The following is a 26,820-nucleotide window of genomic DNA, read 5'->3' on the forward strand; positions in this document are numbered from 1 at the left end:
CAACACGCCAGTATTCTTACCTGGAGAATCCCATGGACAGAGACTAGCGGGTTACAGTCCACAGGGTTGCAAAGGGTCAGACACGACTGAAGTGACTTAGCATGCACGCACATCAAGTCACTGGGCACTCTTTGATATGCCCTGTAATCACACCCTAATAGATCATAGGTGCATTTTCCAGCTGCTAGAAATACATCTAGCACTATCATCAGAGACTGTTTCTATACTGAACTGCTTACTGCAGCCCAAATGAGTCTCTGGTGTAAAATTAGATTGCCTCAAGAGGGAGGAGATACGTGTGTACTTACAGCTGATTCATGTTGCTATACGGCAAAAACCAACACAACACTGTAAAGCAGTTATCCTCCAATTAAAAACTTTTGTAAGAATTAGATTGCACTTTATGCCTTTGAAATCACAGGGCTTCTGAATAACATGCATCTTATCCCAAACATAAGAAGTATATGAGAATAAGGAGATTTAAAACTCAAGGATTGAAAGAAATATGAAAATTATCTAATTTTAATAAGAATAAAATGGATATTGACTTTTCTATTTTTAAAAAAATGTGTCTTCTGAATTATAACTTATTTCATATAACAATATTTTATTAATAATTTTTTCTTTTGATCTTCTTTAGATCCCCAGAGATGATCCATCAACATTTACACCTTGGTCCATCCATGTGTCTTAATCCTCAGAAAATGTATTTTCCTCAAAAAATGCAACAACACATGTTTGACCTTAAAATTTTCAAAGCCAAGCAAAATGTAGGTTGGCCCCCAATTGTCAAGGGTAATTTTAGCATCTTTTCATTATTCTCTGTGATTTAGGCCACTGTATGATTATGTTTTAGGATTCACATTTTCACCAATATGTATAAGGAAGTTTAGAATCAAAAATTCTTCTTTCCATTTGTATTATCATTAATAAATACAGCATCAGAATTTTCAACAGTGGTGGAGTTTTCATTACCCAACAACTCAATAGAGACTGCTCGTACTTTGTTCTACACAAGTCTGCTCACCCCCAAAATCATTCACCCCCAAAACTCTTGGGATTCCCCGAAGCCAATGGTGTGCTGGTAGTAGCCAGTTTCTCTCGGAAAATCAATGATTTGTTTTATTTGCCAATTTCCACGTTGTAAATACCCCACATCAGCCAACTCCAAACCGCAGACAAGAGGTCTCTGAAGGCAGAGTTGGAAGAGAGGCTTGAAACCTGCTCGTGATCTCCAACTTGAAAGCCCACCACAACCCTTGGTTCCTGCTGTTCCTCCCATGCAGCCCATTTAGATGGGGCTTAGAGAGGCAAACTATCCAGAGCCTCCAGCTGGTCCTCATCTGCCATGAGCCACGCACATGGTACCATGTCTTCCTTACCCGGGAAACAACACAGAGTAAAACGGCAATCTCAGATCACCCTGGTGTCCCTTCTACTGGCTTAGTGTCTAAAAGGTGAAATCAGGGCCCCCTTCCTTTTGCCATCAAAGGGCCACAAAATCCTCAGGGTTCTCTTTCAGTTATCTCTTAGCTATTTTACACTGCATTTTCTTGAGGAAATGTAGTCTCATGGCAGAGAAGATGCTCAATCTCCTATGAAGTTTGAAAACACGAATAAACTAAATCATTTGTTGGGATCTGTGTGCTAGGTATTAAAGCTCTGCGTTTACACAGAGAGTGGACATGGAGGGAAGGAGAGGGTGGGATGAATTGAGACAGTAGCATTGACATATATACACTATCATGTGTGAAATAGCTAGCTAGCGGGAAGCTGCTGGATGGCACAGGGAGCTCAGCTCAGTGCTCTGTGGTGACCTAGAGGGGTGGGATGGGGGTGGTGGGAGGGAGGCTCAAGAGGGACAGGATATATGTACGCATATAGCTGATTCACCTTGCTGTACAACAGGAACCAACACAACATTGTAAAGCAGTCATATTCCAACTGAAATAAAAAGCTCTGCGTTTATTAATAGTAATTTTGTGGTGGAAGAATAAGCTTGTAGCAATTGTTTGTGTGTGTGTAAAACTAGACTGGAAGAAGAGAAGGTTGACAAATGGAAAGGAAAGACTCACCAGTCAGCCTCTTATTCTGTGAGGAGTAGGGATGTGTGTGTATGTGTGTGTACATGTGGTTTTAACTGTCTTTTAATTCACTCAGTAGTCTAAATTACCTGGAACCCAGCCCACAAAAACTCATTGTCCCAGGCAGAACAGTAAAAATAAGGTAGCTGATATATTTTTCTAGCAGTAAAATAGGAAGACACATTCATCACAAACATAATTTTAAGAGTGTTATACTTCCTAGACTGTGTGAACAAGACTTCTGATAACAGAAACTGGATTTTTGCAAAATAAATCTGATCACGTCAGTAGTAGAATTGGAGTTGGAAAGGAAGAGTTTATAAAAATAGTACAGTTTAAAGGATAGAAAGTTTCAAATATAAGATTGCTATATTAATGCCTTTAAAATTTGACAGTCTATATTATCTTATAAACAATCTATATTACTAATTTAGATAAATATCTGTTATTGTGTGTCTAATTTTAGATGTTATGACAGTGATAGTTGTATGAGAAGTAGAAAATACAAGCTTTTCAGCCAGAGGACTCAGTAAACAGTCAAGCATATTTTGAGTAATAGAGCACATGATCATTATTAATTCTGGGCAAAAATGCTAGTGCTTGTCACTCATAGAAACTTACCTTTACTATTGCTTAACTGTAAGCTCAATAAAAGTTTGTCAGAAGAGAAATAATATTACGTGGCAGGTACTACGCTTGCTGCCTTTTTCCTTTCAACTTAAAGGACACACAGGGCCCAACTGTCTTACTTCTGGACTGAAAGTTTATGATAGAACAGTTTTGTGCAACCTTACAAAATACTAAAGAAATGGAGTTAAGTGAATAGTGGCTGGGAGGGATTTGATCTCAGTTCCGTATCTTAACCCTGTAGCACCGGGCATGATCTTGGCTTTTAGAAATGGGGGAGGTCAAAAAGAGGGAGACATCAAATGCTTGGGTACAAGAATGCTTGGATGTCTACATTGTTTCTTTCAAGGGAAAATCTTTAACCCCTCCTCACTTGATACTTTCTATGATGTAAATTAGCCATATTCTTAACACTATCAGAGCCAGGGATCACAAGTTGACTTCTCTGAAAGAAAGTGCTGAGACAGAGTTTAGGGAGCACAATGTTTCTTAGGGCTCAACACTTTGGCCAACTGATGCGAAGAGCTGACTTATTAGAAAAGATCCTGATGCTGGGAAAGATTGAAGGCCAAAGGAGAAGAGGATGACAGAGGATGAGATGATTGGATGTCATCACCAACTCGATGGACATGAGTTTGAGCAAGCTCTGGGAGATGGTGAAGGACAGGGAGGCCTGACGTGCTGCAGTCCATGGGGTCACGAAGAGTCAGACACGGCTGAGAGATGGAACAACAACCTGAGAAGGAAAGGCTGAGGAAGCAGAATTGGGCAGAGGGAGAAGTCAAACTGATGCAGGTCCCTCTAAGCAGCAGGACCCTAGCAGGGAGCCCTGGATCGAGCATTGACCCATGGAGCAGTCCTGCTCAGGCTGAAATGGACAGGCCTGTGTATCCCCAAGTGACTGGTTCACTGACGACAGGCCTGCACTGGAAAAGCTTAACCTTGAACAAAGAAGCTCCTCTGCTCTAAGGGAGACCCCGAGGGCACTGACAGCTGGGGACCACACTCCAACAACACTCCCTACAGCTGGGTGGCGCGGGCGCGTCCTTCCAGGAAGGGGAACGGAGAAGCTCACCTCCAGTCAACCACACACATCTCCCAAAGTGATCCTCCCTGATTCGTGAGTTTATTAACATGCAAATTCTACATAGCTGTAAGCTGTAATTCACACTTAGTTATACATTAGATTAACTGCCTTTATAAAAAAGAATAATTCTGATGCTTTTGAATTGTGGTGTTGAAGAAGACTCTTGAGAGTCCCTTGGACTGCAAGGAGATCCAATCAGTCCATCCTAAAGGAAATCAGTCCTGAATATTCATTGGAAGGACTGATGCTGTAGCTACAACTCCAATACTTTGGCTACCTAATGCAAAGAACCAACTCATTGGAAGAGACCCTAATGCTGGGAAGATTGAAGATGGGAGGAGAAGGGGACAACAGAGGATGAGATAGTTGGATGGCATCACCGGTGCAACGGACATGAGTTTAACTAGGCTCCAGGAGTTGGAGATGGCCAGGGAAGCCTGGCGTGCTGCAGTCCATGGGGTCACAAAGAGTCAGACACGACTGAGTGACTGAACTGAACTGAATTCTACATTCAAAGAAATACACGATTTACGTATATATAACATTTCAATATTTTAAGTCAGTAGTTGCCTGAGAAATTTCATATTATTTGTTTGCTATATGCTTTCCTTACTTATTCAGTTGAATTTTATTAAATTCAGTTATTATCACACTGTACCAGATGATGTTATTAATTACAAATAAAACCTCAGGGGAAAAATATGAGATTTTAAAACTCATTGTTTTTGTGTAGCCACTAAGTCTTGTCTGCTTCTTTTGCTACCCCATTGTAGCCCACCAGGCTCCTCTGTCCATGGGATTTTCCAAGCAAGAATACTGGAGTGAGTTGCCATTTCCTTCTCCAGGGGATCTTCCTGACCCAGGGATTGAATGCGAGTCTCCTGCATTGCAGGTGAATTCTTTCCCGCTGAGCCACAGGGAAGCCCTTTTAAAACTCTTATCTAAATTTTATTATCTGGAAATTGATACTAGGCCAAGAAAATTAATTTGCTCTGAATAAGTAAATGACTGGGTAGAAGTGTTTAAGAAGGTACAACTTTGTGCAGAGCTCTACAACTCTGAGCCCTGGTTGATAGGTGTAAGAGCAGAAGAAGCATTATATTAATAAGAAAACACAAATTTTGTTGTTAACATTTGCTGATATGTGTTTCACCCATCTATATTTAATCCTTTCCTTTTTTACTTTAAACATGTTTCTCAGTACACACACTTATACGCATATATAAATACATACGTATATATACATGTATGCGTGCTAAGTCATGTCAGTCATATCTGACTCTTTGCAACTTCAGGGACTAGATGTAGCCCGCCAGGCTCCTCTGTCCATGGGGATTCTCCAGGCAAGAATACTGGAGTGGGTCGCCATTCCCTTCTCCAGGGGATCTGCCCAGCCCAGGGATCAAAACTGTTTCTCTTATGTCTCCTGCATTGGCAGGCAGGTTCTTTACTACTAGTGCCACTTTGGAAGCCCTGTATACCTATATATATCTTAGTGTATATATATATATATATGTGTGTGTATGTGTATATATATGTATACATATATATGTAGCATGTACATATAAATAGTATGTACTAGGTTTGGGGTAATTTTTCTCATTGAATTTCTAGTCATCATTTTTAAATGGTAACCCATTTCATTTGTGCCTTATAATTATTTGAAGTGTTCAATTTTTCTATTTATTTATAATATAATAAATAACAAGTTATATAATTAATGGCATATGTTTTTATTATTCAGACTTGCACTCCTCTTCACCTTTCTTATCAGGGTTGTTTTTTGTGTGATCCTTCTTCTCAGGTAAGGTGGTTGGTACCCAGGCAAGAATACTTAGTTCCACCAACAGGGTCTCCAGTGCCCTTCTCTCCTCTCAGAAACCAATCTACAGCTGCCAGTCTCCTGCCCTCTAGCGTCCAATGTGGCAGCAAGCACTTAGATGCCAGACTGAGTCTTTTTCTTTCATAGAAAACTTGATCTTTCAACCTGAAGTGCTGTGAAAGTCACTCCGTCGCGTCTGACTCTTCGTGACCAGTCCATGGAATTCTCCAGGCTAGAATACTGGAGTTAGTAGCCATTCCTTTCTCCAGGGGATCTTCCCAACCCAGGAATTGAGCCAGGGTCTCCTGCACTGCAGGCGGATTCCTTATCAACTGATTTCTTTCAAGCTAATACCTTGTAAGAAATTCTTTTTATCCTCAGAGTTCCAAGATGCTGTCAGCGGATGCCAGGTGTGTGTCTTTTTCTTTGATCTAGCGTGGAACTTGAGGAGAACGTCCAGTCTCTAGACTCAGATCTCTCTCAGCTCACAGAAAGCGTCTTCACGTGTTGGTGGTTGCTTCTCCTTTGCCTCTTCCTTTTACTCCTTCAGCTGTCCTGTGCTTCAGGCTTCATCTCTCACATCTCGGCTCCCAGTCTCATTTGTTTCCTTACAATTGCTTCTTCTGCATGTCTTTACTCTGGGCCCGGGCTTATGTATTGCACTTTTTTTTCCAAGTCACTAATGTGGCTTTCCTTGTCTCTCCCAAGCTTGTGGTGGCTGCCAGCATTCCTTGGTGTTCCCTGGCTTGTGGACACATCGCTCCAATCTGCCTCCATCAACTGACTTGTTTGTTAGTTGGTTGGTTAGTTTTTTCCCTCGAGAAGGTCTTGAGGGCAGGGGTTGTCTTAGTCCCTTGGAGATGACAATAGTGTGTTCCATTTTGAATGATCCTCTCTCTAACTCTCGGGTATGTATGAATTCCCAAGGGCTGCTCTAACAAAATAACATACACTGGCTGGCTTAAAACAACAGATATTTATCTTCTCACTGTTCTGAAGCTATAATTCTGAAATCACAGTGTCAAAAGGGCCGTTCTTCCTCTGAATGCTGAGAGAAAGTCTTTCCTGCCTCTCCCCAGGTTGTGGTGGTTGCCTGCAGTCCTTGGTGTTCCCTGGCCTAAGGACACATCAATCTCTGCCTTCATCCTCAGATGTCTATCTCCCTCCCTGTATGTCTGTCTCCAAATCTACCTCTCCTTATAAGGACACCGGTCACTGGATTTAGGGCCCACCCTAATCCAGTGTGACCCATGTTCATTTGATTAAATCTATGAAGACCCTGTTTCCAAATAAGATCACATTGGGAAATGCATGCAGTTCAGTCCTCAACCGGCCTCCTTAAAATTTTATTTGTCAGCTCACTGGGCTCCCACCTAGGTACTGGGATACCTAAGAGGCAACAGATTATAGAAGCCAGCATGTTCCTGATCCACCCCATGGGCTGGCAGGACAGAAACAGGGCCAGTGCCCTGCTTAGGAGACTGGAGGCGGCCACACAGCCCTACAGCTCCTTGATTCCCCTCATAATTGCCCAGACACATGGGAAGGAAGGGCTCAGACGGCCCATGTGGCCCCTGACCTCCTATTCACACCAAAGTCAAACATCCTCTCCATCCCTCACCCACAACCCAGAGGACCAGCTGTCCTCTAGATTTACGGTCTTCAAGGTAAAGATTTCCAGGTTCTTCCCCAGCCTAGCACTCCTCCCCCACACAGCCCAAGGCCTTACTTCCCACAAGCTCAGCTGGGAGGGGCAGGGAAGGGGTCTCACAGCCAAAGAGGCTAAGAATGAAGTGGGGTAGGGGTGGTTGGAATATGGATGTGTAATGACCAGCCTAGGGGGTCTTCAAAGTGCCCACTGTCAGTCTGCTTGCCCATGTTCCATCTCTGGGTTTCAAAGAGCTCACACAGAAGGGACACCCCATAAGTAGTGGCCAGTACTTTCCCATATACATCAGCAGGCAACACTTGTTACAGCTTTTTCCCCAGAAACAGGTGTGTTTGAATTGTTGGGGAGGGCAGTATCATTTCCAATAGTAATCCTTTCATTAGGTAACAGGAATTCTTTGATGTTAACTCCTAAGACCATTTTTTATAACAAACATATAAGCACCTGGGTCAATAGACATGGTACTTCTCTCACTCACAAGAACAATCTATTTAAAAGTAATGAAATTCAATCTCCCCCTTTCATTAAAAAAAAAAAAAAAAAAGCAGTGGTTGCTTTTTTCCCCATTGTTTTGAATAAGATCTGAGAATCAGAAAAACTTGGCAGAGACATCCTCTTACCTTTCTACAGTAAACAGCCTTTGGTCACTCTGCCCTGAGTGATCTTTTGACTCAGCTCCCCAGAGCCCCAAGAGCTTCAGAAGGAGAGAAAATGTGAGGATTTTAGGCCTCACCCCTAGCCCTCCAGGCTACACAGTGACTTTTTAAAATTTGTTTACACTTCACAGGATATCATTCAAACAAAACTTTCCCTGGCTGAAACATGTTTGGAAAACACTTCTCTAAAGCATTTCAAGATAGGTTTCCAGATTCCCAGCAATTAATGAATTTGGTTGCCTAATCCAAAGAACTTAGACCTTCCAACTCTAACACTGTAATCTGACTTCAGTATTCTAACACTGATCTTCTCCATTTAATGCTTGTGCCTTCTGTTGATGCTGAAGGAGTTATTCCTTTAAGTATTTTTTTATGAATACTTGTTCCTTTTTAAAATTATTTATTGATTCATGTGGCATGCAGGATCTTCAGTTGCAACATGCAAACTCTTAGTTGCAGCATATGGGATCTAGTTCCCTGACCAGGGATCGAACCCCGACCCCCTGCATTGGATGTGCAGAGTCTTAGCCACTGAACCACCAGGGAAGCCTTCCTATAAACATTTTGAAACAACATGCTTTTCATTGATAGTGCCCATGCTCCTGTAAATGGGAAGCATGTGCTCCTTGCAAGCACTGGCTACCCTGTTTTACAGAGCAGAGTAAGGGAATTCCCTAACAATCCAGTGGTTAGGACTCCATGCCTCTACTGCTAGGAGTCCAGGCCAAAAAATAACAAGTGACAAGGACAGGGTGAGATAGTGAACGCACTGTGGACCCATAGCATATGCCTGTGTCAGTCTTGCCCTCGGTGGAAGCAGCCGGAGGAAGGGCTTCTCCACGTGCCCCTTCTCCCTCTTTGCTCCGCTCCATTCCCAGTTCTCATGGCATCAGCTCCTAGTCCCTTCCTCAGGGAGGCCTTCTCTGATTCCTCTTCCCAAACAAAGCTAATCTCCCTGTTCTATGCTTCTCACAATGGTTGATATTCAGTTACGTGTAAATTGTCTCTCATATGAACCATGAAGTCTCTGGAGAAAGAAAACCAGTAGATCTTGTTCCCCACTGTGCTTAATACTGGGCTGGCCAAACACTCTGTTTGGGATTTTCCATAGATGTTATGAAAAACCCAAATGAACTTTTTGACCAACCCAATAAGAACTGAGCAAATGAATGAATGAACACCAATGCCTCCTTCAGTTAAAGTATTTGGAGTCAGGCATTGACGAAGCCCTGCAATGAACAAGTCATCACCCATGCTGAGCATGGTGGGGAACACAGCCAGCTATTTAACCTCCAGGAGAGTATTACCTACTTGGAAAAATGAGATACAGACACTGATAAGACAACCGACTATTAGTAACAGATTAGAGACTAGTTACCTGGTTCCCAGTTTATTCAGTGGAAAGTAAAGGAGCAATCGGTTGGATATGCAGATGCTTTTAAAGGAATTGAGAGAAAGGAGAGAAGGGAGGTTTGCTTCTCTTCTTGACGATAAACAGAAAAGGGGGAGGGCAGGAGGACAATCACAGGGAGACAGGAGCAGGGTTGCTGTCCCTGCAGACATGGAAGGGACTGAAGAAGTGCCCGAGAGACAGTGGTGCCCTCAGGGACCTCACCTTCCAGTGGAGAAAGCAAATAACAGGTAAAGAAGCGTCCATGTTAGTGGATGAAGTACCATGAAGAAAATGAAACAGCGGTTAGGAGACCTCCTTCAGACGAGGAGGTCAGGTAAGAGCTCAGACCCAAGTAGCAAGAAGGCCAACATCAGAGAGAAGAGGAGTCGAGGTGGAAAGGGTCACATGCACCAAAGCCTAGGACAGGAAAGAACTCGGTACGTTCAAGAAGCAGGGGAAGGCCATTGTAGCAGAGATGACAACCCAGGGAGGAAGCGGTGAAGCTGGTCTCAGAGGGGGCATGGGCCCATCCCACAGGCCTCCTCAGAAAGCCTGTGAGGTTCTGCTAAGTGCAGTGGGGACCACTGGAAGGTTCCCAGGAGAGAAATGCCAAGGTTAAGCAGAGGCATGCTGATGAGGGGATAGTTTGGCTGGAGCAGGAGACCTTTCTGAAGAGAAAGAGAGTCTGAAGCCTGAAACAAGGACAGACGGTAGCAGGCTTCGGACACCAGGCTGAGGAGTTTGGACCTTATGCCCCCTAGGCTCCAGGCCTCAGAGGGCTCCTGGGGTATTTGTAGCAGAAAGTGTCAGGATCAAAAAGGCTGACCTGGGGGCTTCCTTAGTGGCTCAGTGGTAAAGAATTCACCTGCCAATGCAGGAGACAAGGGTTCAATCCCTGATCCGGGAAGATCCCCCATGCTGTGGAGCAGCTAAGCATGTACACCACAATTACTGAGTCTGTGCTCTAGACCCCGGGAGCCCCAGCTACTGAGCCCACGTGCTGCAGTTACTGAAGCCTGAACTCCCTAGAGTGCATGCCCCACAACAAGAGAAGCCACTGCAATAAGAGGCCTGAGCACCGCAACTAGAGAGTAGCCCACAAAAAAGCCCTCGTGGCAACAAAGACCCAGCACAGTCAAAGTAAATCAATAAATAAAATTATTTTTTTAAAGGGCTGACCTGAAGGTCTTACCTGATTCGCAGTGTGATCTCTAACTTCTCCCATGGCCCCGTTGTGCATTTATTCAACAACTTTCTACCACATGTGCAACACCACATACATACCCGGATGCGGGGGACTGCCCGTGAAGGGTTAAGTCTTGGGAGCTCCCTGGCAGGTATGCCAGGCCCTAGGACACGTGCCTAAGCTCCCTGTCCCGCCACCCTCAAGAGTTTTTATAACCCTTAAGGCTCCAAGATGTTTGGTTTCGGCAACATTTCATAGAAGATAGATTATCTTATTGTGTATATTTCATAGAAGATAGATATTCTGATTGTGTTCTGTATACAATGGTAAGGGTCTGGTGATTGTATCCTGAGATTAAAAAACAACCTTGTGAGTGCCTTAAGTCACGTACTTTACCCTATATATACTGCAGCACAATAAAGCAAGGTATCAGCCATTTTGGGCTGATCCTCTCAACCCCATCTTTTGTCTATCTCTTATTTTCTTAGCGGGGACGCTCCGTTCTCTCCCTGTGCAGGTGTGACTCTTGCTTGTGCTGGCCGCGGCAGGTGGCGCCCAACGTGGGGCTCGAGCTCGACAGTTTTCCTCGCCACTACTCTTATTAATTGAAAAGAGTGAGTATATGAGTAAACAAGTGAATTAAATTGAGGAGGAGTAGTAAGGTATATAGTTGAGAGTATAAATATGGGACAGACGCATAGTCGCCAGTTGTTTGTGCATATGTTATCTGTAATGTTAAAACATAGGGGAATTACTGTTTCTAAACCTAAATTAATCAATTTTCTTTCATTCATCGAGGAAGTTTGCCCTTGGTTCCCCAGAGAAGGTACAGTAAATTTGGAGACATGGAAGAAGGTAGGGGAACAAATTCGGACTCATTATACTTTACATGGCCCTGAAAAAATCCCTGTCGAAACTTTATCCTTTTGGACACTAATTCGTGACTGCCTGGACTTTGATAATGATGAATTAAAACGTTTAGGAAATTTATTAAAACAGGAAGAAGATCCTCTCCATGTTCCTGATTCGGAACCCAGGTATGCTGTTCCCGAGGGGGTTGAAAGCGACCCTCCGTTTTCTAACTTATTACGTCCTTCAGATAATGATGATTTACTTTCATCCACAGATGAGGCAGAATTAGACGAAGAAGCTGCTAAATACCATCAAGAAGATTGGGGTTTTTAGCACAAGAAAAGGGGCGTTAACATCTAAAGATGAATTGGTTGAATGCTTTAAAAACCTCACTATTGCTTTACAGAACGCAGGAATCAAGCTTCCTAGTAACAATGCCAAATCTCCTTCTGCTCCGCCTCTTCCCCCTGCTTATGCTCCTTCTGTTGTGGCTGGTCTCGATCCCCTCCAGGGCCCCCTCCACCGTCTGAGAACATGTCTCCGCTGCAAAAGGCATTGAGACAGGCACAGCGACTTGGTGAGGTTGTCTCTGATTTTTCTCTTGCTTTTCCTGTCTTTGAAAATAACAACCAGCGTTATTATGAATCACTGCCTTTTAAACAACTGAAAGAGTTAAAGATTGCTTGCTCACAATACGGTCCTACCGCTCCATTCACCATTGCTATGATAGAAAATTTGGGTACTCAAGCTTTACCTCCAAATGATTGGAAGCAGACAGCTAGGGCATGTCTCTCAGGGGAGATTATTTATTATGGAAATCTGAATTTTTGAACAATGTGCTCGTATAGCTGATGTTAACCGACAGCAAGGTATACAGACCTCCTATGAAATGTTGATTGGTGAAGGCCCTTACCAGGCTACTGATACTCAACTTAATTTCTTACCTGGTGCATATGCACAAATATCAAATGCGGCTCGGCAGGCATGGAAAAAACTTCCTAGCTCCAGTACTAAGACAGAGGATCTTTCAAAAGTCCGGCAGGGACCTGATGAGCCTTACCAGGACTTCGTGGCACGACTTTTAGATACTATAGGTAAGATAATGTCAGATGAAAAGGCTGGGATGGTATTGGCAAAACAATTGGCTTTTGAAAACGCTAACTCTGCTTGTCAAGCTGCTTTAAGACCTTATCGAAAAAAGGGAGATCTGTCTGATTTTATTCGCATTTGTGCTGACATTGGACCCTCCTACATGCAAGGCATTGCTATGGCAGCAGCATTACAAGGAAAAAGCATAAAGAGGTACTTTTCCAGCAGCAAGCCCGGAACAAGAAAGGACTTCAAAAGTCAGGTAATTCGGGTTGCTTTGTTTGTGGTCAGCCTGGCCATCGGGCTGCAGTGTGCCCTCAAAAACAACAAAGCCCTGTTAACACTCCTAATTTGTGCCCACGCTGTAAAAAAGGAAAGCATTGGGCGCGGGATTGCCATTCCAAAACGGATGTTCAAGGTAATCCTTTGCCCCCGGTTTCGGGAAACTGGGTGAGGGGCCAGCCCCTGGCCCCGAAACAATGTTATGGGGCAACACTGCAGGTTCCAAAAGGACCATTGCAGACCTCTATCGAGCCACAAGAGGCAGCGCGGGATTGGACCTCTGTGCCACCTCCTACACAGTATTAACTCCCGAGATGGGGGTCCAAACCCTTGCCACAGGAGTGTTTGGGCCTTTACCTCCAGGGACAGCTGGACTGCTTTTAGGGCGCAGCAGTGCGTCTTTAAAAGGAATACTTATTCATCCTGGTGTGATTGACTCTGATTATACAGGAGAGATAAAAATATTAGCCTCCGCTCCTAACAAAATTATTGTAATCAATGCAGGACAGCGTATAGCTCAACTTCTTTTAGTTCCATTAGTCATACAGGGAAAACAATTAACCGAGACCGTCAAGATAAAGGTTTCGGGTCCTCTGACGCCTATTGGGTGCAAAATGTTACCGAGGCACGACCAGAACTTGAGCTACGCATTAATGGTAAGCTTTTCCGTGGAGTGCTTGATACAGGGGCCGATATTAGTGTTATTTCTGATAAATATTGGCCTACTACATGGCCAAAACAGATGGCTATTTCCACTCTCCAGGGTATTGGCCAAACTACCAATCCAGAACAGAGTTCATCCCTTCTTACTTGGAAGGATAAAGATGGACATACAGGCCAATTTAAACCTTATATTCTGCCCTATCTTCCAGTTAATCTATGGGGGCGTGATATATTGAGCAAAATGGGTGTTTATTTATATAGTCCTTCACCCACTGTGACAGATTTGATGTTAGATCAGGGCTTACTTCCAAATCAAGGTTTAGGTAAACAACATCAAGGCATCATTTTGCCCCTTGATTTAAAAACCTAATCAAGATCGAAAAGGCTTGGGGTGTTTTCCTAGGGACCTCTGATTCTCCTGTGACGCATGCCGATCCTATTGATTGGAAATCTGAGGAACCGGTATGGGTCGATCAGTGGCCCCTAACACAGGAAAAACTTTCTGCCGCACAACAGCTGGTGCAGGAACAGCTGAGACTTGGGCATATTGAACCCTCTACCTCTGCTTGGAATTCCCAATTTTTGTTATTAAAAAGAAGTCTGGGAAATGGAGATTGCTACAAGATCTTCGTAAGGTAAATGAAACAATGATGCATATGGGAGCCCTACAACCTGGGTTGCCCACTCCTTCTGCTATACCTGATAAATCCTATATCATTGTTATAGATTTAAAAGATTGTTTTTACACTATTCCTCTTGCACCTCAAGATTGCAAAAGATTTGCTTTCAGTTTACCCTCTGTTAATTTTAAAGAGCCTATGCAACGCTATCAATGGAGAGTTCTCCCGCAAGGAATGACTAATAGCCCTACGCTGTGCCAAAATTTGTTGCTACAGCAATAGCTCCGGTTCGTCAACGTTTTCCTCAGCTATATTTGGTTCATTATATGGATGATATATTACTAGCTCATGCTGACGAACATCTATTGTATCAAGCTTTTTCGATTCTAAAACAACATTTAAGCCTTAATGGTCTTGTTATTGCTGATGAAAAATTCAGACTCATTTTCCTTATAATTATTTGGGTTTCTCCTTATATCCTCGTGTTTATAATACCCAATTGGTAAAACTGCAGACTGACCATTTAAAAACTCTAAATGACTTTCAAAAACTTTTAGGAGACATTAATTGGATACGTCCTTATTTAAAATTACCCACTTATACCTTGCAGCCATTATTTGACATCCTTAAAGGTGACTCTGATCCTGCGTCACCCCGAACACTTTCTTTAGAAGGACGAACTGCTTTACAATCAATAGAAGAAGCTATTAGACAACAACAGATTACTTATTGTGATTACCAACGATCATGGGGTTTGTATATACTTCCTACCCCCGAGCACCCACAGGGGTTCTCTATCAAGATAAACCTTTGCGATGGATATATTTGTCTGCTACTCCAACTAAACATCTGCTCCCTTACTATGAACTTGTTGCAAAAATTATAGCAAAGGGACGTCACGAGGCCATCCAATATTTTGGTATGGAACCCCCTTCATTTGTGTTCCTTATGCTTTAGAACAACAAGATTGGCTTTTTCAATTTTCAGATAATTGGTCTATAGCTTTTGCAAATTACCCCGGACGGATTACTCATCATTACCCTTCTGATAAATTGTTACAATTTGCTAGCTCTCATGCCTTTATTTTTCCAAAAATAGTTCGCCGACAACCTATTCCCGAAGCGACACTTATATTTACAGATGGATCTTCTAATGGAACTGCAGCTTTAATCATTAACCATCAAACCTATTACGCACAAACCAGTTTTTCTTCTGCTCAAGTTGTGGAATTATTTGCAGTCCACCAAGCGTTGCTAACTGTACCTACTTCCTTCAATTTATTTACAGACAGCTCCTATGTGGTCGGTGCCTTACAGATGATTGAAACTGTTCCAATTATCGGCACCACCTCTCCTGAAGTTCTTAACTTATTTACATTGATTCAACAGGTTCTCCATTGCCGCCAACACCCCTGTTTCTTTGGACATATTCGTGCACACTCCACCCTTCCTGGTGCCCCTCGTACAAGGCAATCACACTGCGGACGTTCTTACTAAACAAGTGTTTTTCCAATCAGCTATTGATGCAGCCCGAAAATCCCATGATTTACATCACCAAAATAGTCATTCTTTACGCTTGCAATTTAAAATTTCCCGTGAAGCTGCACGGCAAATTGTTAAATCTTGCTCTACTTGTCCTCAATTCTTTGTTCTCCCTCAATATGGTGTCAACCCTCGAGGTTTACGCCCTAATCACCTCTGGCAAACAGATGTTACTCACATTCCTCAATTTGGGCGTCTTAAATATGTTCATGTTTCTATTGACACTTTTCCAATTTTCTCATGGCTTCCCTTCACACTGGAGAATCAACACGTCACTGTATTCAACATTTGCTGTTTTGCTTTTCTACTTCAGGAATCCCACAAACCCTTAAAACAGATAATGGACCTGGTTATACTAGCCGTTCTTTTCAACGTTTTTGTCTTTCTTTCCAAATTCATCATAAAACAGGAATTCCTTATAATCCACAGGGACAAGGTATTGTGGAACGAGCCCATCAACGCCTTAAACATCAATTATTAAAACAAAAAAGGGGAATGAACTGTATAGCCCCTCACCGCATAACGCCTTAAACCATGCTCTTTATGTTTTAAATTTTTTAACTTTAGACGCAGAAGGCAATTCAGCAGCCCAGCGTTTTTGGGGAGAACGATCCTCATGCAAAAAACCACTTGTGCGATGGAAGGATCCACTTACCAATCTGTGGTATGGGCCAGACCCTGTACTAATATGGGGACGAGGGCATGTTTGTGTTTTTCCACAGGATGCCGAAGCGCCGCGCTGGATTCCGGAAAGGCTGGTACGCGCAGCAGAGGAACTCCCTGACACATCAAATGCAATGCATGACACTGAGTGAGCCCACGAGTGAGCTGCCTACCCAGAGGCAAATTGAGGCGCTGATGCGTTATGCTTGGAATGAGGCTCATGTACAACCTCCAGTGACACCTACTAATATACTGATCATGTTATTATTATTGTTACAGCGGATACAAAACGGGGCAGCTGCGGCTTTTTGGGCATACATTCCTGATCCGCCTATGATTCAATCCTTAGGATGGGATAAAGAAACAGTACCTGTATATGTTAATGATACAAGTCTTTTAGGAGGAAAATCAGATATTCACATTTCTCCTCAGCAAGCCAATATCTCCTTTTATGGCCTTACTACTCAATACCCTATGTGCTTTTCTTATCAATCACAGCATCCTCATTGTATACAGGTGTCAGCTGATATATCCTATCCTCGAGTGACTATTTCAGGCATTGATGAAAAAACCGGAAAGAGATCGTACCGTGACGGAACCGGACCCCTCGACATTCCGTTTTGTGACAAAAATTTAAGCATCGGCATAGGAATAGACACTCCTTGGACTTTATGTCGAGCACGAATTGCATCGGTGTATAACATCAACAATGACAATACCACCCTTTTATGGGACTGGGCACCTGGAGGAACACCTGATTTCCCCGAATATCGAGGACAGCATCCACCCATTCTCTCTGTAAACACTGCTCCTATATTTCAAACTGAACTGTGGAAACTTTTGGCTGCTTTTGGTCATGGCAATAGTCTATATTTACAGCCCAATATTAGTGGGAGCAAATATGGTGATGTGGGAGTTACAGGATTTTTATATCCCCGAGCTTGTGTTCCTTACCCATTCATGTTGATACAAGGCCATATGGAAATAACGCTGTCATTGAATATTTATCATTTAAATTGTTCTAATTGCATACTTACTAATTGCATTAGAGGTGTAGCCAAAGGAGAACAAGTTATAATAGTAAAACAACCTGCTTTTGTAATGTTACCTGTTGAAATAACTGAAGAATGGTATGATGAAACTGCTTTAGAATTGTTACAACGCATTAATACGGCTCTTAGCCGTCCTAAAAGAGGTCTGAGCCTGATTATTCTGGGTATAGTATCTTTAATCACCCTTATAGCAACTGCTGTTACTGCTTCTGTATCTTTAGCACAATCCATTCAAGCTGCTCATACTGTAGATTCCTTGTCATATAATGTTACTAAAGTAATGGGAACTCAAGAAGATATAGATAAAAAAATAGAAGATAGATTATCCGCTTTATATGATGTAGTTAGAGTTCTAGGAGAACAAGTTCAGAGCATTAATTTTCGCATGAAAATTCAATGCCATGCTAATTATAAATGGATTTGTGTTACAAAAAAGCCTTACAATACTTCTGACTTTCCGTGGGATAAGGTGAAAAAACATCTGCAAGGAATTTGGTTTAATACTAATGTTTCTTTAGATCTTTTACAATTGCACAATGAAATTCTTGACATCGAAAATTCTCCAAAAGCTACTTTGAATATAGCTGATACCGTCAATAATTTTTTACAAAATTTATTTTCTAACTTTCCTAGCCTTCATTCACTGTGGCGAAGTATAATTGCTATGGGCGCGGTTCTGACTGTTGTGCTTATCATAATTTGTCTAGCTCCTTGTCTTATTCGTAGCATTGTTAAAGAATTTCTACATATGAGAGTTTTAATACATAAAAACATGTTGCAACACCAACATCTTATGGAGCTTTTAAAAAATAAAGAGAGGGGAGCTGCGGGGGACTGCCCGTGAAGGGTTAAGTCTTGGGAGCTCCCTGGCAGGTATGCCAGGCCCTAGGACACGTGCCTAAGCTCCCTGTCCCGCCACCCTCAAGAGTTTTTATAACCCTTAAGGCTCCAAGATGTTTGGTTTCGGCAACATTTCATAGAAGATAGATTATCTTATTGTGTATATTTCATAGAAGATAGATATTCTGATTGTGTTCTGTATACAATGGTAAGGGTCTGGTGATTGTATCCTGAGATTAAAAAACAACCTTGTGAGTGCCTTAAGTCACGTACTTTACCCTATATATACTGCAGCACAATAAAGCAAGGTATCAGCCATTTTGGGCTGATCCTCTCAACCCCATCTTTTGTCTATCTCTTATTTTCTTAGCGGGGACGCTCCGTTCTCTCCCTGTGCAGGTGTGACTCTTGCTTGTGCTGGCCGCGGCACCCGGACACGTACACATGGTGTAAACACTTGTCTCCACGGGTATATGAAGCAAGAATGCCTGGACCCAGGAATTAGAGCTGTGAAGACAGTTGGAAGCTGTCAGGTCAGCTCCCTTCAACCAGGAAGTGTTTTCTGGACTAGCTCTGCTGGGAAGAATCTGAAGCCACATCCAGATCAACTGGGAAACAGCGTGCGTGCGTGCTAAGTCACTTCAGTCGTATCTGACTCTTTGTGACCCCATGGACTGTAGCCTGCCAGGCTCCTCTGTCCATGGGATTCTCCAGGCAAGAATACTGGAGTGGATTCCCATGCCCTCCTCCAGGGGATCTTACCAACCCAGGGATCAAACCTTTGTTTCCTGCAGCTCCTGCATAGCAGGCAGACTTTACCGCTGAGCCACCAGGAAGTGGGAAAGAGGATCTTCCTCAATCAGCCAAGTCAGGAGGTTGCCAGGTCTTTGCTATCCCTGGCCTGAGGCATCGGCACACAGTGAGTTCACCTTAAAACAAGGGGTTGATAACATCGGTGAGCCAGGAAGGGTTAGTAAACAGAGAGGCCTTGCCTTCTCTCCTGAAACCAGACCACACAGGCACGAAGGACCTGCTTCATCCATCCATTAGGCCAAGCCTGGGCATTCATTTCACTGAAAGAATAAGAACTGCTTGATTTTATCCACAGATATCTAACTGGAGTTCTTCAAACAGATCAAAAATGATATTTTCTTTTTTAAGTAATGAATCCGTCAGATGTTTTAAGCCAGAGAGCTTGGTTTCAGTTCCCATTTTGCCACTTACTCTTTGCATGACCCTGAGTTATGGATGTCACCTGTGTTCAGTTGCTTGGTCATGTCCAACTCTTTGCAACCCCATCGACTATAGCCTACTAGGCTCCTCTGTTCATGGAATTCTCCATGCAAGAATACTGGAGTGGGTAGCCATTCCCTTCTCCAGGGGATCTTTCTAACCCAGGGATTGAACCCAGGTCTCCTGCGTTGCACGCAGATTCTTTACCATCTGAGCCACCAGGGAATGCCCTCACCTATCTGGGCCCCAGTTTATTTATCTGTTGAGTAGCTGACTAAACTAGACCCTCTTTTCCAGTGGAATAATCCTGTAGGTGGAAAGGAAGGGCATCAAGAAGCTAAGTGGATGAGACATCCCACACCTCCACGTCAGGGCACAGACTGAACTGGTCCACATGATTCTGTATGAGGAGACATTTCTGCAGCTAGAATTAGAAAAAGGTTGGGTGAAAGTGGGAGGTCTCAGAGAGCCCACTGCTAGCTCTCTCAGAGAAGGAGAAAATCCATCCAGGACCTGTTCCTGGAGCTGAGTTAATGTGCAGAGGGGCTTTGAGTTTAGACGGTTGTTTATAGTTTTCACAGTGAAGCCCTCCAACTTCTGAGGATGCAAGAAGAGGCGGGCGCTGGCCACAAGCAAGCCTGGAAGCCAGGATTGGTGGAAGGCCAAGTGAGGCAGAGTTGGGAGGCCGGGCCACGCAGATGCCCTTGACTTAAAAGGCCATGAAGCCCGGTAGTCTCCACCCCCTTGCTCTGCTCCCTGGAGCTCCATACTGTCTGCTTCCACACCAGGAGAGACTTCAGTTGCTTGGACCTAAATCCTGGCTGCTCAACCCTACAGCTGGCTCCAGAGAGCACTCCCCCTAGAGCTGTAAGGCAAAACTTCATCTCCAGGTGCAATGCCTTGCCCATCGAGATCGGATGAGCTGGTTTTCTTTGTGAACGGGAGGAAGGTAAGTGTTGGGTATCGCCACCACGGTTTGCAGAGTCAGCAGGAAACTTCTAGCCTGAGGGGAGCACATGTGGCCTGTTTGGGTTGAGGACCCTCCAATCAGGGACAAGAAGCCAGAGCCTGGGAACCTGTTTACTTCGGCCTGTTGTACTCTCCACCAGGGAGTGGGAGAAGTGATAAAGCACTGGGGGTAAAGACAGGTGCCCCGTCACAGGCCTGGGCTCCAATCCAGCTCCACCGTTTACTGCACAACCTTCTACAAGTCACCTCACTTTCCTGAACCTCAGGGTGCCCGGCTTTACGGCTATTGTAGAGATCGACAGAGAGACGCTTCTTTCATTGATTAGAAACCTCTTAAATGCTTATAGAGATCTCTAGTCTTTCCCATTCTGTTGTTTTCCGCTATTTCTTTGCATTGATCACTGAGGAAGGCTTTCTTATCTCTCCTTGCTATTCTTTGGAACTCTGCATTCAGATGCTTATATCTTTCTTTTTCTCCTTTGCTTTTCACTTCTCTTCTCTTCGCAGCTATTTGTAAGGCCTCCGCAGACAGCCATTTTGCTTTTTTGCATTTCTTTTCCATGGGGATGGTCTTGATCCCTGTCGCCTATACAATGTCACGAACCTCCATCCATAGTTCATCAGGCACTCTATCAGATCTAGTCCCTTAAATCTATTTCTCACTCCCACTGTATAATCATAAGGGATTTGATTTAGGTCATACCTGAATGGTGTGATCACTCACCTAGAGCCAGACATCCTGGAATGTGAAGTCAAGTGGGCCTTAGAAAGCATCACTACGAACAAAGCTAGTGGAGGTGATGGAATTCCAGTTGAGCTATTTCAAATCCTAAAAGATGATGCTGTGAAAGTGCTGCACTCAATATGCCAGCAAACTTGGAAAACTCAGCAGTGGCCACAGGACTGGAAAAGGTCAGTTTTCATTCCAATCCCAAAGAAAGGCAATGCCAAAGAATGCTCAAACTACTGCACAATTGCACTCATCTCACATGCTAGTAAAGTAATGCTCAAAATTCTCCAAGCCAGGCTTCAGCAATACGTGAACTGTGAACTTCCAGCTATTCAAGCTAGTTTTAGAAAAGGCAGAAGAATCAGAGATCAAATTGCCAACATCTGCTGGATCATTGAAAAAGCAAGAGAGTTCCAGAAAAACATCTATTTCTGTTTTATTGACTAAGCCAAAGCCTTTGACTGTGTGGATCACAATAAACTGTGGAAAAGTCTGGAAGAGATGAGAATACCAGACCACCTAACCTGCCTCTTGAGAAACCGATATGCAAGTCAGGAAGCAACAGTTAGAACTGGACGGGGAACAACAGACTGGTTCCAAATAGGAAAAGGAGTATGTCAAGGCTGTATATTGTCACCCTGCTTATTTAATTTATATACAGAGTACATCCTGAGAAACGCTGGGCTGGAGGAAGCACCAGCTGGAATCAAGATTGCCAGGAGAAATATCAATAACCTCAGATATGCAGATGACACCACCCTCATGGCAGAAAGTGAAGAAGAACTAAAGAGCCTCTTGATGAACATGAAAGAGGAGAGTGAAAAAGTTGGCTTAAAGCTCAACATTCAGAAAACGAAGATCATGGCATCTGGTCCCATCACTTCATGGCAAATAGATGGGGAAACAGTGGAAACAATAGCTGACTTTATTTTTGGGGGCTCCAAAATCACTGCACGTGGTGATTGCAGCCATGAAATTAAAAGACACTTACTCCTTGGAAGAAAAGTTATGACCAACCTAGATAGCATATTCAAAAGCAGAGACATTACTTTGCCAACAAAGGTCCATCTAGTCAAGGCTATGGTTTTTCCAGTGGTCATGTATGGATGTGAGAGTTGGACGGTGAAGAAAGCTGAGAACCGAAGAAGTGATGTTTTTGAACTGTGGTGTTGGAGAAGACTCTTGAGAGTCCCTTGGACTACAAGGAGATCCAACCAGTCCATTCTAAAGGAGATCAACCCTGGGATTTCTTTGGAAGGAATGATGCTGAAGCTGAAACTCCAGTACTTTGGCCACCTCATGTGAAGAGTTGACTCATTGGAAAAGACTCTGATGCTGGGAGGGATTTGGGGGCAGGAGGAGAAGGGGACGACAGAGGATGCGATGGCTGGATGGCATCACTGACTCGATGGACGTGAGTCTGAGTGAACTCCGGGAGTTGGTGATGGACAGGGAGGCCTGGCGTGCTGCGATTCATGGGGTCGCAAAGAGTCAGACACGACTGAGCGACTGAACTGAACGGAACTGAGATGCTTATAGAGGACCTCAGCGCTGGGCCCAAAACACCAGAAGCACTCTATTCTAGCAATGTATTTTGATTCTCAAACTCAGGAGGATAAGAAGTGGGGCATTCTTTATTTTTCTATTTATAACCTTAATTTTTCTGTTCAGCTTCCATTATACAGAATTAGTTGATATGTGCATGTGTGCTAGGTCACTTCAGTTGTGTCTGACTCTTTGTGACCCCTTGGACTGTAGCCCACAAGTCTCCTCTGTCCATGGGATTCTCCAGGTAAGAATAATGGAGTGGGTTGCCATGCCCTCCTTCAGGGGATCTTCCCAACCCAGAGATCAAGCTTTTGTCTCTTGGTCTCCTGCATCTCACTGGGTCACCCATTCAGTCCCCATAATAGTCTCCTCTCTGTTTCCAATACAGGTGATTGAGAGGAATGCAGACCCAGAAGTCACTCTCTTGAGCTTCCTAAGAAAGAACTGGATCCTTTTGGTCAGAGTCTTGGCCAGGTCTGTGTTTGCCTTAAAGCTTAGGCTAGCTGTGATTACGCAAATTAATCAAACTTCCCTATCTGTAAACAGCCAGGCCCCTTGGCCCTCATTCTCTTTTTGCTCTTGGCAATGGTTCTAAGGATATTAAGTTAATTGAGCTATTTGGAAAGGATGAAGTTTCCCCAGAGTTTCTTATATCTTGATTTAATAGCCATGAAATAGAAGCTAAGCTCTTTCCTTCAGCACTAATTATTCCTTTAAGGGCCTTCCAGCTCCCCAGGAGGGTGGTTATATAAGAGAGGTTTGTTTTGCATGTACCTTACCCTGGAGGAAAACCAAATTCTCCAGATTTAGGAAGAGCGCTTGTCATAGGAGATTACCTTTTTCAACATCTATTTTCTCACGAGAGGTTTTCCCTCAACTTCCTATATTCTGAAATTTATTCTCAGAATGGTTAACATATTTTAACTGATAAATCTAGTGTATCTTTCGAAGAAGGCAAATTTTTTAAAGACAGAAATTACAAGTTTTGTTTAAAAGCCCACATGGTTTATCACTCACTGTCAAATATTCTTTTTTTATTTTTTATTTTTTATTTTTTTTTCCTCTTTTTTAAAATTTTTTTTAAATTTTATTTTATTTTTAAATTTTAAAATCTTTAATTCTTACATGCATTCCCAAACATGAACCCCCCTCCCACCTCCCTCCCCAAAACATCTCTCTGGGTCATCCCCATGCACCAGCCCCAAGCATGCTGCATCCTGCGTCAGACATAGACTGGCGATTCAATTCACATGATAGTATACATGTTAGAATGTCATTCTCCCAATGTCAAATATTCTTACCTGGCAGCAGTCTTGCTTAGAGCTGGGTGGAGCCTGTCTGTCATCCTCCATCTAAAAGGGGGCCCAAGCTCTCCAGGTATACTCAGCCCACTCCAACTCATTCACATACTCTCTGATAAGCATTTATGGTTATGACTTAATTTAGATGAACAAGCCATATTGCTTTTTTTAAAAAGCCAGCGATTCCAAAGTCTTCTTAGACAGTCTAGTTAATTACTAGTTTATCTAATCCATAAACTGTTTGGAAATGGACAACAATTGAGGAGAAAAATGACTAAAGAGAGGAGCAGGGGCTGGGCCTTGGGATTGCACCTGGACCAAGAGGGAGAAGAGAGGTACTCCAGTGGGATACGAAAATAAGGATGGGAGTTTTCTCTGAAGGCTCACTGACTGGGTTTCAAATGCAGTACAGATAACTGAGAAAAACTAGCAATACATTAACCTGCTAAAAATAAATGCTTCCCTTCCAATTACGTAATCGGAACCCAGAAGACTACCTGTAATGAAATAGGATTTTTCTAAGGGCTTTTACTTCTGTTATCTGACAAGATACTTACGATAAGCCTGTGAAGATCAAGTAGATACTGCTGTTCCCTCATTGCTAGTGAGAAAACAGGTAGGGAGAGGTTTGTGTGTGCAGCGTCACACAGCTAGTAAGACACAGACTGGTCTTAACTGAGGCTTGGAGGCAGGGGAATGTCTTCTCAGACCTGCATCTCACTTCACAAAGGAGACTTTCCTCACTAGCAACACCCTAGGGAGGAAGCTCTAATGGAGGCGACATGTCCACCAGGAGTCTTTCCTTGACCGGCCCTCCCAGTGCGCCTCACAGGAACCAAGTACGCCTGCGGAAGAGGAGGCTGCGGTGCCTGCACCGTGATGGTGTCTAAGCGAGACCCCACGTCCCAGGAGATAAGGTATCCACCCAGATGCCCGGAAGTCAGGCTCGCATTCTCCTCTCACAGCTGAGGACGCTCTCAGAGGCCTTCCAGCTCTGTGATTCTAACCCTGTCTAGGTCTTAGACCTCTCTGAAAATCTGATGAAAGCCTGTGCTTTTACAGAAACTACTAATGCACAACACTGTAAAGCAACTATACTCCAATAAAAATTAATCACAAAAAGAAACTAATAATGTTTTACACAGTTTCCAGGGGGTCATGGATCTCCCAAGGCCCACTGATGCATCCCAGTTAAGAAACCCCAACTTAGGGACCTCCCTGGTGATCCAGCAGTTAGGACTCTGTGCTTCCACTGCAAGGGACACAGGTTTGATCCCTGCTGGAGGAAGATCTGGCATGCTGCAGATTCCACATGCTGTGTGGTGTGGCCAAAAAAAATGGAACTCCAATTTAGGCCAAACATTCATTTGACAGGTGAGGAAACTGAGGTTCAGAAAAATGAAGTGACTTGTTCAGTCATACAATTAGTAAGCCATATAACAAGAACTCAGGCCCACATTTTCTGGCTGTTTTTATTATTAGACTGAACCCAGCCCATGATTTCAGCATTTCATTAAGGGCCAGATTCTAGTACTTGGACTGCTCCCAAATCCACAGGCCCAAGATTGTGAAAAATGGCCTCAGGACACAGGCCTTCCAACTCTGCTGAATAACCTTATACAGAGTTTAAAATAAACAGGCAAAAAAAAATTCTCAAATATGGTTAAAAGACAAGGTGGGCCTTTTACCTGTTATGGGATTAATGCTGTAATGAGTAATAATTGACGTCTAACTTATTTCTGATGAGACAAGTCCATTCCCACTAAATCCAGATCCAGCTGGGTCTGTTTTAGGCTTGGAAAGTGTTTCTGAGGTTCAGAATGCCCATATTCCCCCTAAGAACCCCAATTATTACAGATGATACAGTCAGCGGACAAGACTCTAATTCTCCCTCCTGGTCACCCCTCCAGTTCCCCACCCTCTAGACTGAATGACAGGCCGGTTGAGGGGAGGGGTTCGGCTGCACTTCTTCGTTCCCACATTCCCACCAGGCAGAACGGTCTTACTCCTGTTGATTTTCCCTGTGCTTCTCACATAAAGACACTTCTCTGTCACTGCCTGCCTGGTGCCCATCTGCTCTCTGTATGGGGCTGCTGTCACCACTGTGGAAGGTGTTGGAAGCATCAAAACCAGGCTTCACCCCGTGCAGGTAAGAGCACATCCCAATTTTCTCACTTCTTAACCCTATCTTTGTAATCAAAGCTGTGTTGACTGTGCCGCCTAGGGCTTCTATGTTGTGGTCCAGAAAGTAGAAGCTTTAGATACACATTGATCCAGATAATAATATCTGTTAAATGACTTAAAAGAAACCTAGAAATACATCCACATTTCACTAGCTGATCATCTTTCTTCTTATTTTGTCTGCTTGAATAGTAACAGCATGATCAAAATATTAATTAATGCATATTAGACTGTAATGCAGAATAAATATTACACAGAGGGTATTATGCATAGAATAAAACATCTCAAGGATGACAGGATAAAATTTAGGTTTATTCCCTGTGGGATGGAGTTTTAAGAGTACTGTGACACGTATGGGCAGAAACACACCAATCTCTGAGTTATCGGCACAGGGGTTTGGGAAGTCATACATTCAGACACACTAATGCTGCAAGTACTACCAGGCAGGAGTCATCTGAATTTAACCACATAGGAATCAATTCCAGGAATGTCAGCAAAGGCAAAAGACCCAGCAGAGTTTACTAGAGTCTCTGAGAATGTCAGAGAGGATGCTTACCCCAAGACCGATAAGCCCAAATCCTAGGATTACACTAAGGTCTGCATCCAGAGCAAGCCTTCTCAAGCCTAAAAATCAATCAGCCAGGAGCTTTCTAAAAATGCAGATCCTGATTCAGAAGGTTTGAAACAGAGACCTGAGGTCCCACATTTCTTACAAGATCACAGGTGGGACCA

The 26,820-nt window shown here is 43.4% G+C and overlaps 2 protein-coding genes across 7 annotated transcripts in view; both read left to right on the forward strand.

Moving 5' to 3' along the window:
- The window catches only part of LOC101104808 (aldehyde oxidase 4-like), a 68,032-nt gene extending 67,078 nt beyond the window's left edge, over window positions 1-954 (forward strand). The window contains exon 35 of the mRNA XM_004004811.5: window positions 641-954. Within this exon, the coding sequence (XP_004004860.3) occupies window positions 641-694 (54 nt within the window). The 3' untranslated portion in view covers window positions 695-954. The remainder of the gene's footprint in view (window positions 1-640) is intronic.
- A 19,143-nt stretch (window positions 955-20,097) lies between these two features.
- Window positions 20,098-26,820, forward strand: part of LOC101102548 (aldehyde oxidase 2) — an 86,278-nt gene continuing 79,555 nt past the window's right edge. For 4 of the 6 annotated variants that reach the window (XM_027965072.3, XM_012142071.5, XM_012142079.5 and 1 more), the window contains exons 1-2: window positions 24,709-24,824; window positions 25,948-26,056. In XM_027965072.3, the coding sequence (XP_027820873.3) occupies window positions 24,787-24,824; window positions 25,948-26,056 (147 nt within the window). In that variant the 5' untranslated portion in view covers window positions 24,709-24,786. Of the gene's footprint in view, window positions 20,309-22,994; window positions 23,062-24,628; window positions 24,825-25,947; window positions 26,057-26,820 lie in introns of those variants that run through there. The other 2 variants (XM_060410192.1, XM_042244943.2) reach the window with 2 other exon arrangements.

This window comes from Ovis aries, chromosome 2 (assembly GCF_016772045.2).
Source record: "Ovis aries strain OAR_USU_Benz2616 breed Rambouillet chromosome 2, ARS-UI_Ramb_v3.0, whole genome shotgun sequence".
Taxonomy (NCBI): domain Eukaryota; kingdom Metazoa; phylum Chordata; class Mammalia; order Artiodactyla; family Bovidae; genus Ovis; species Ovis aries.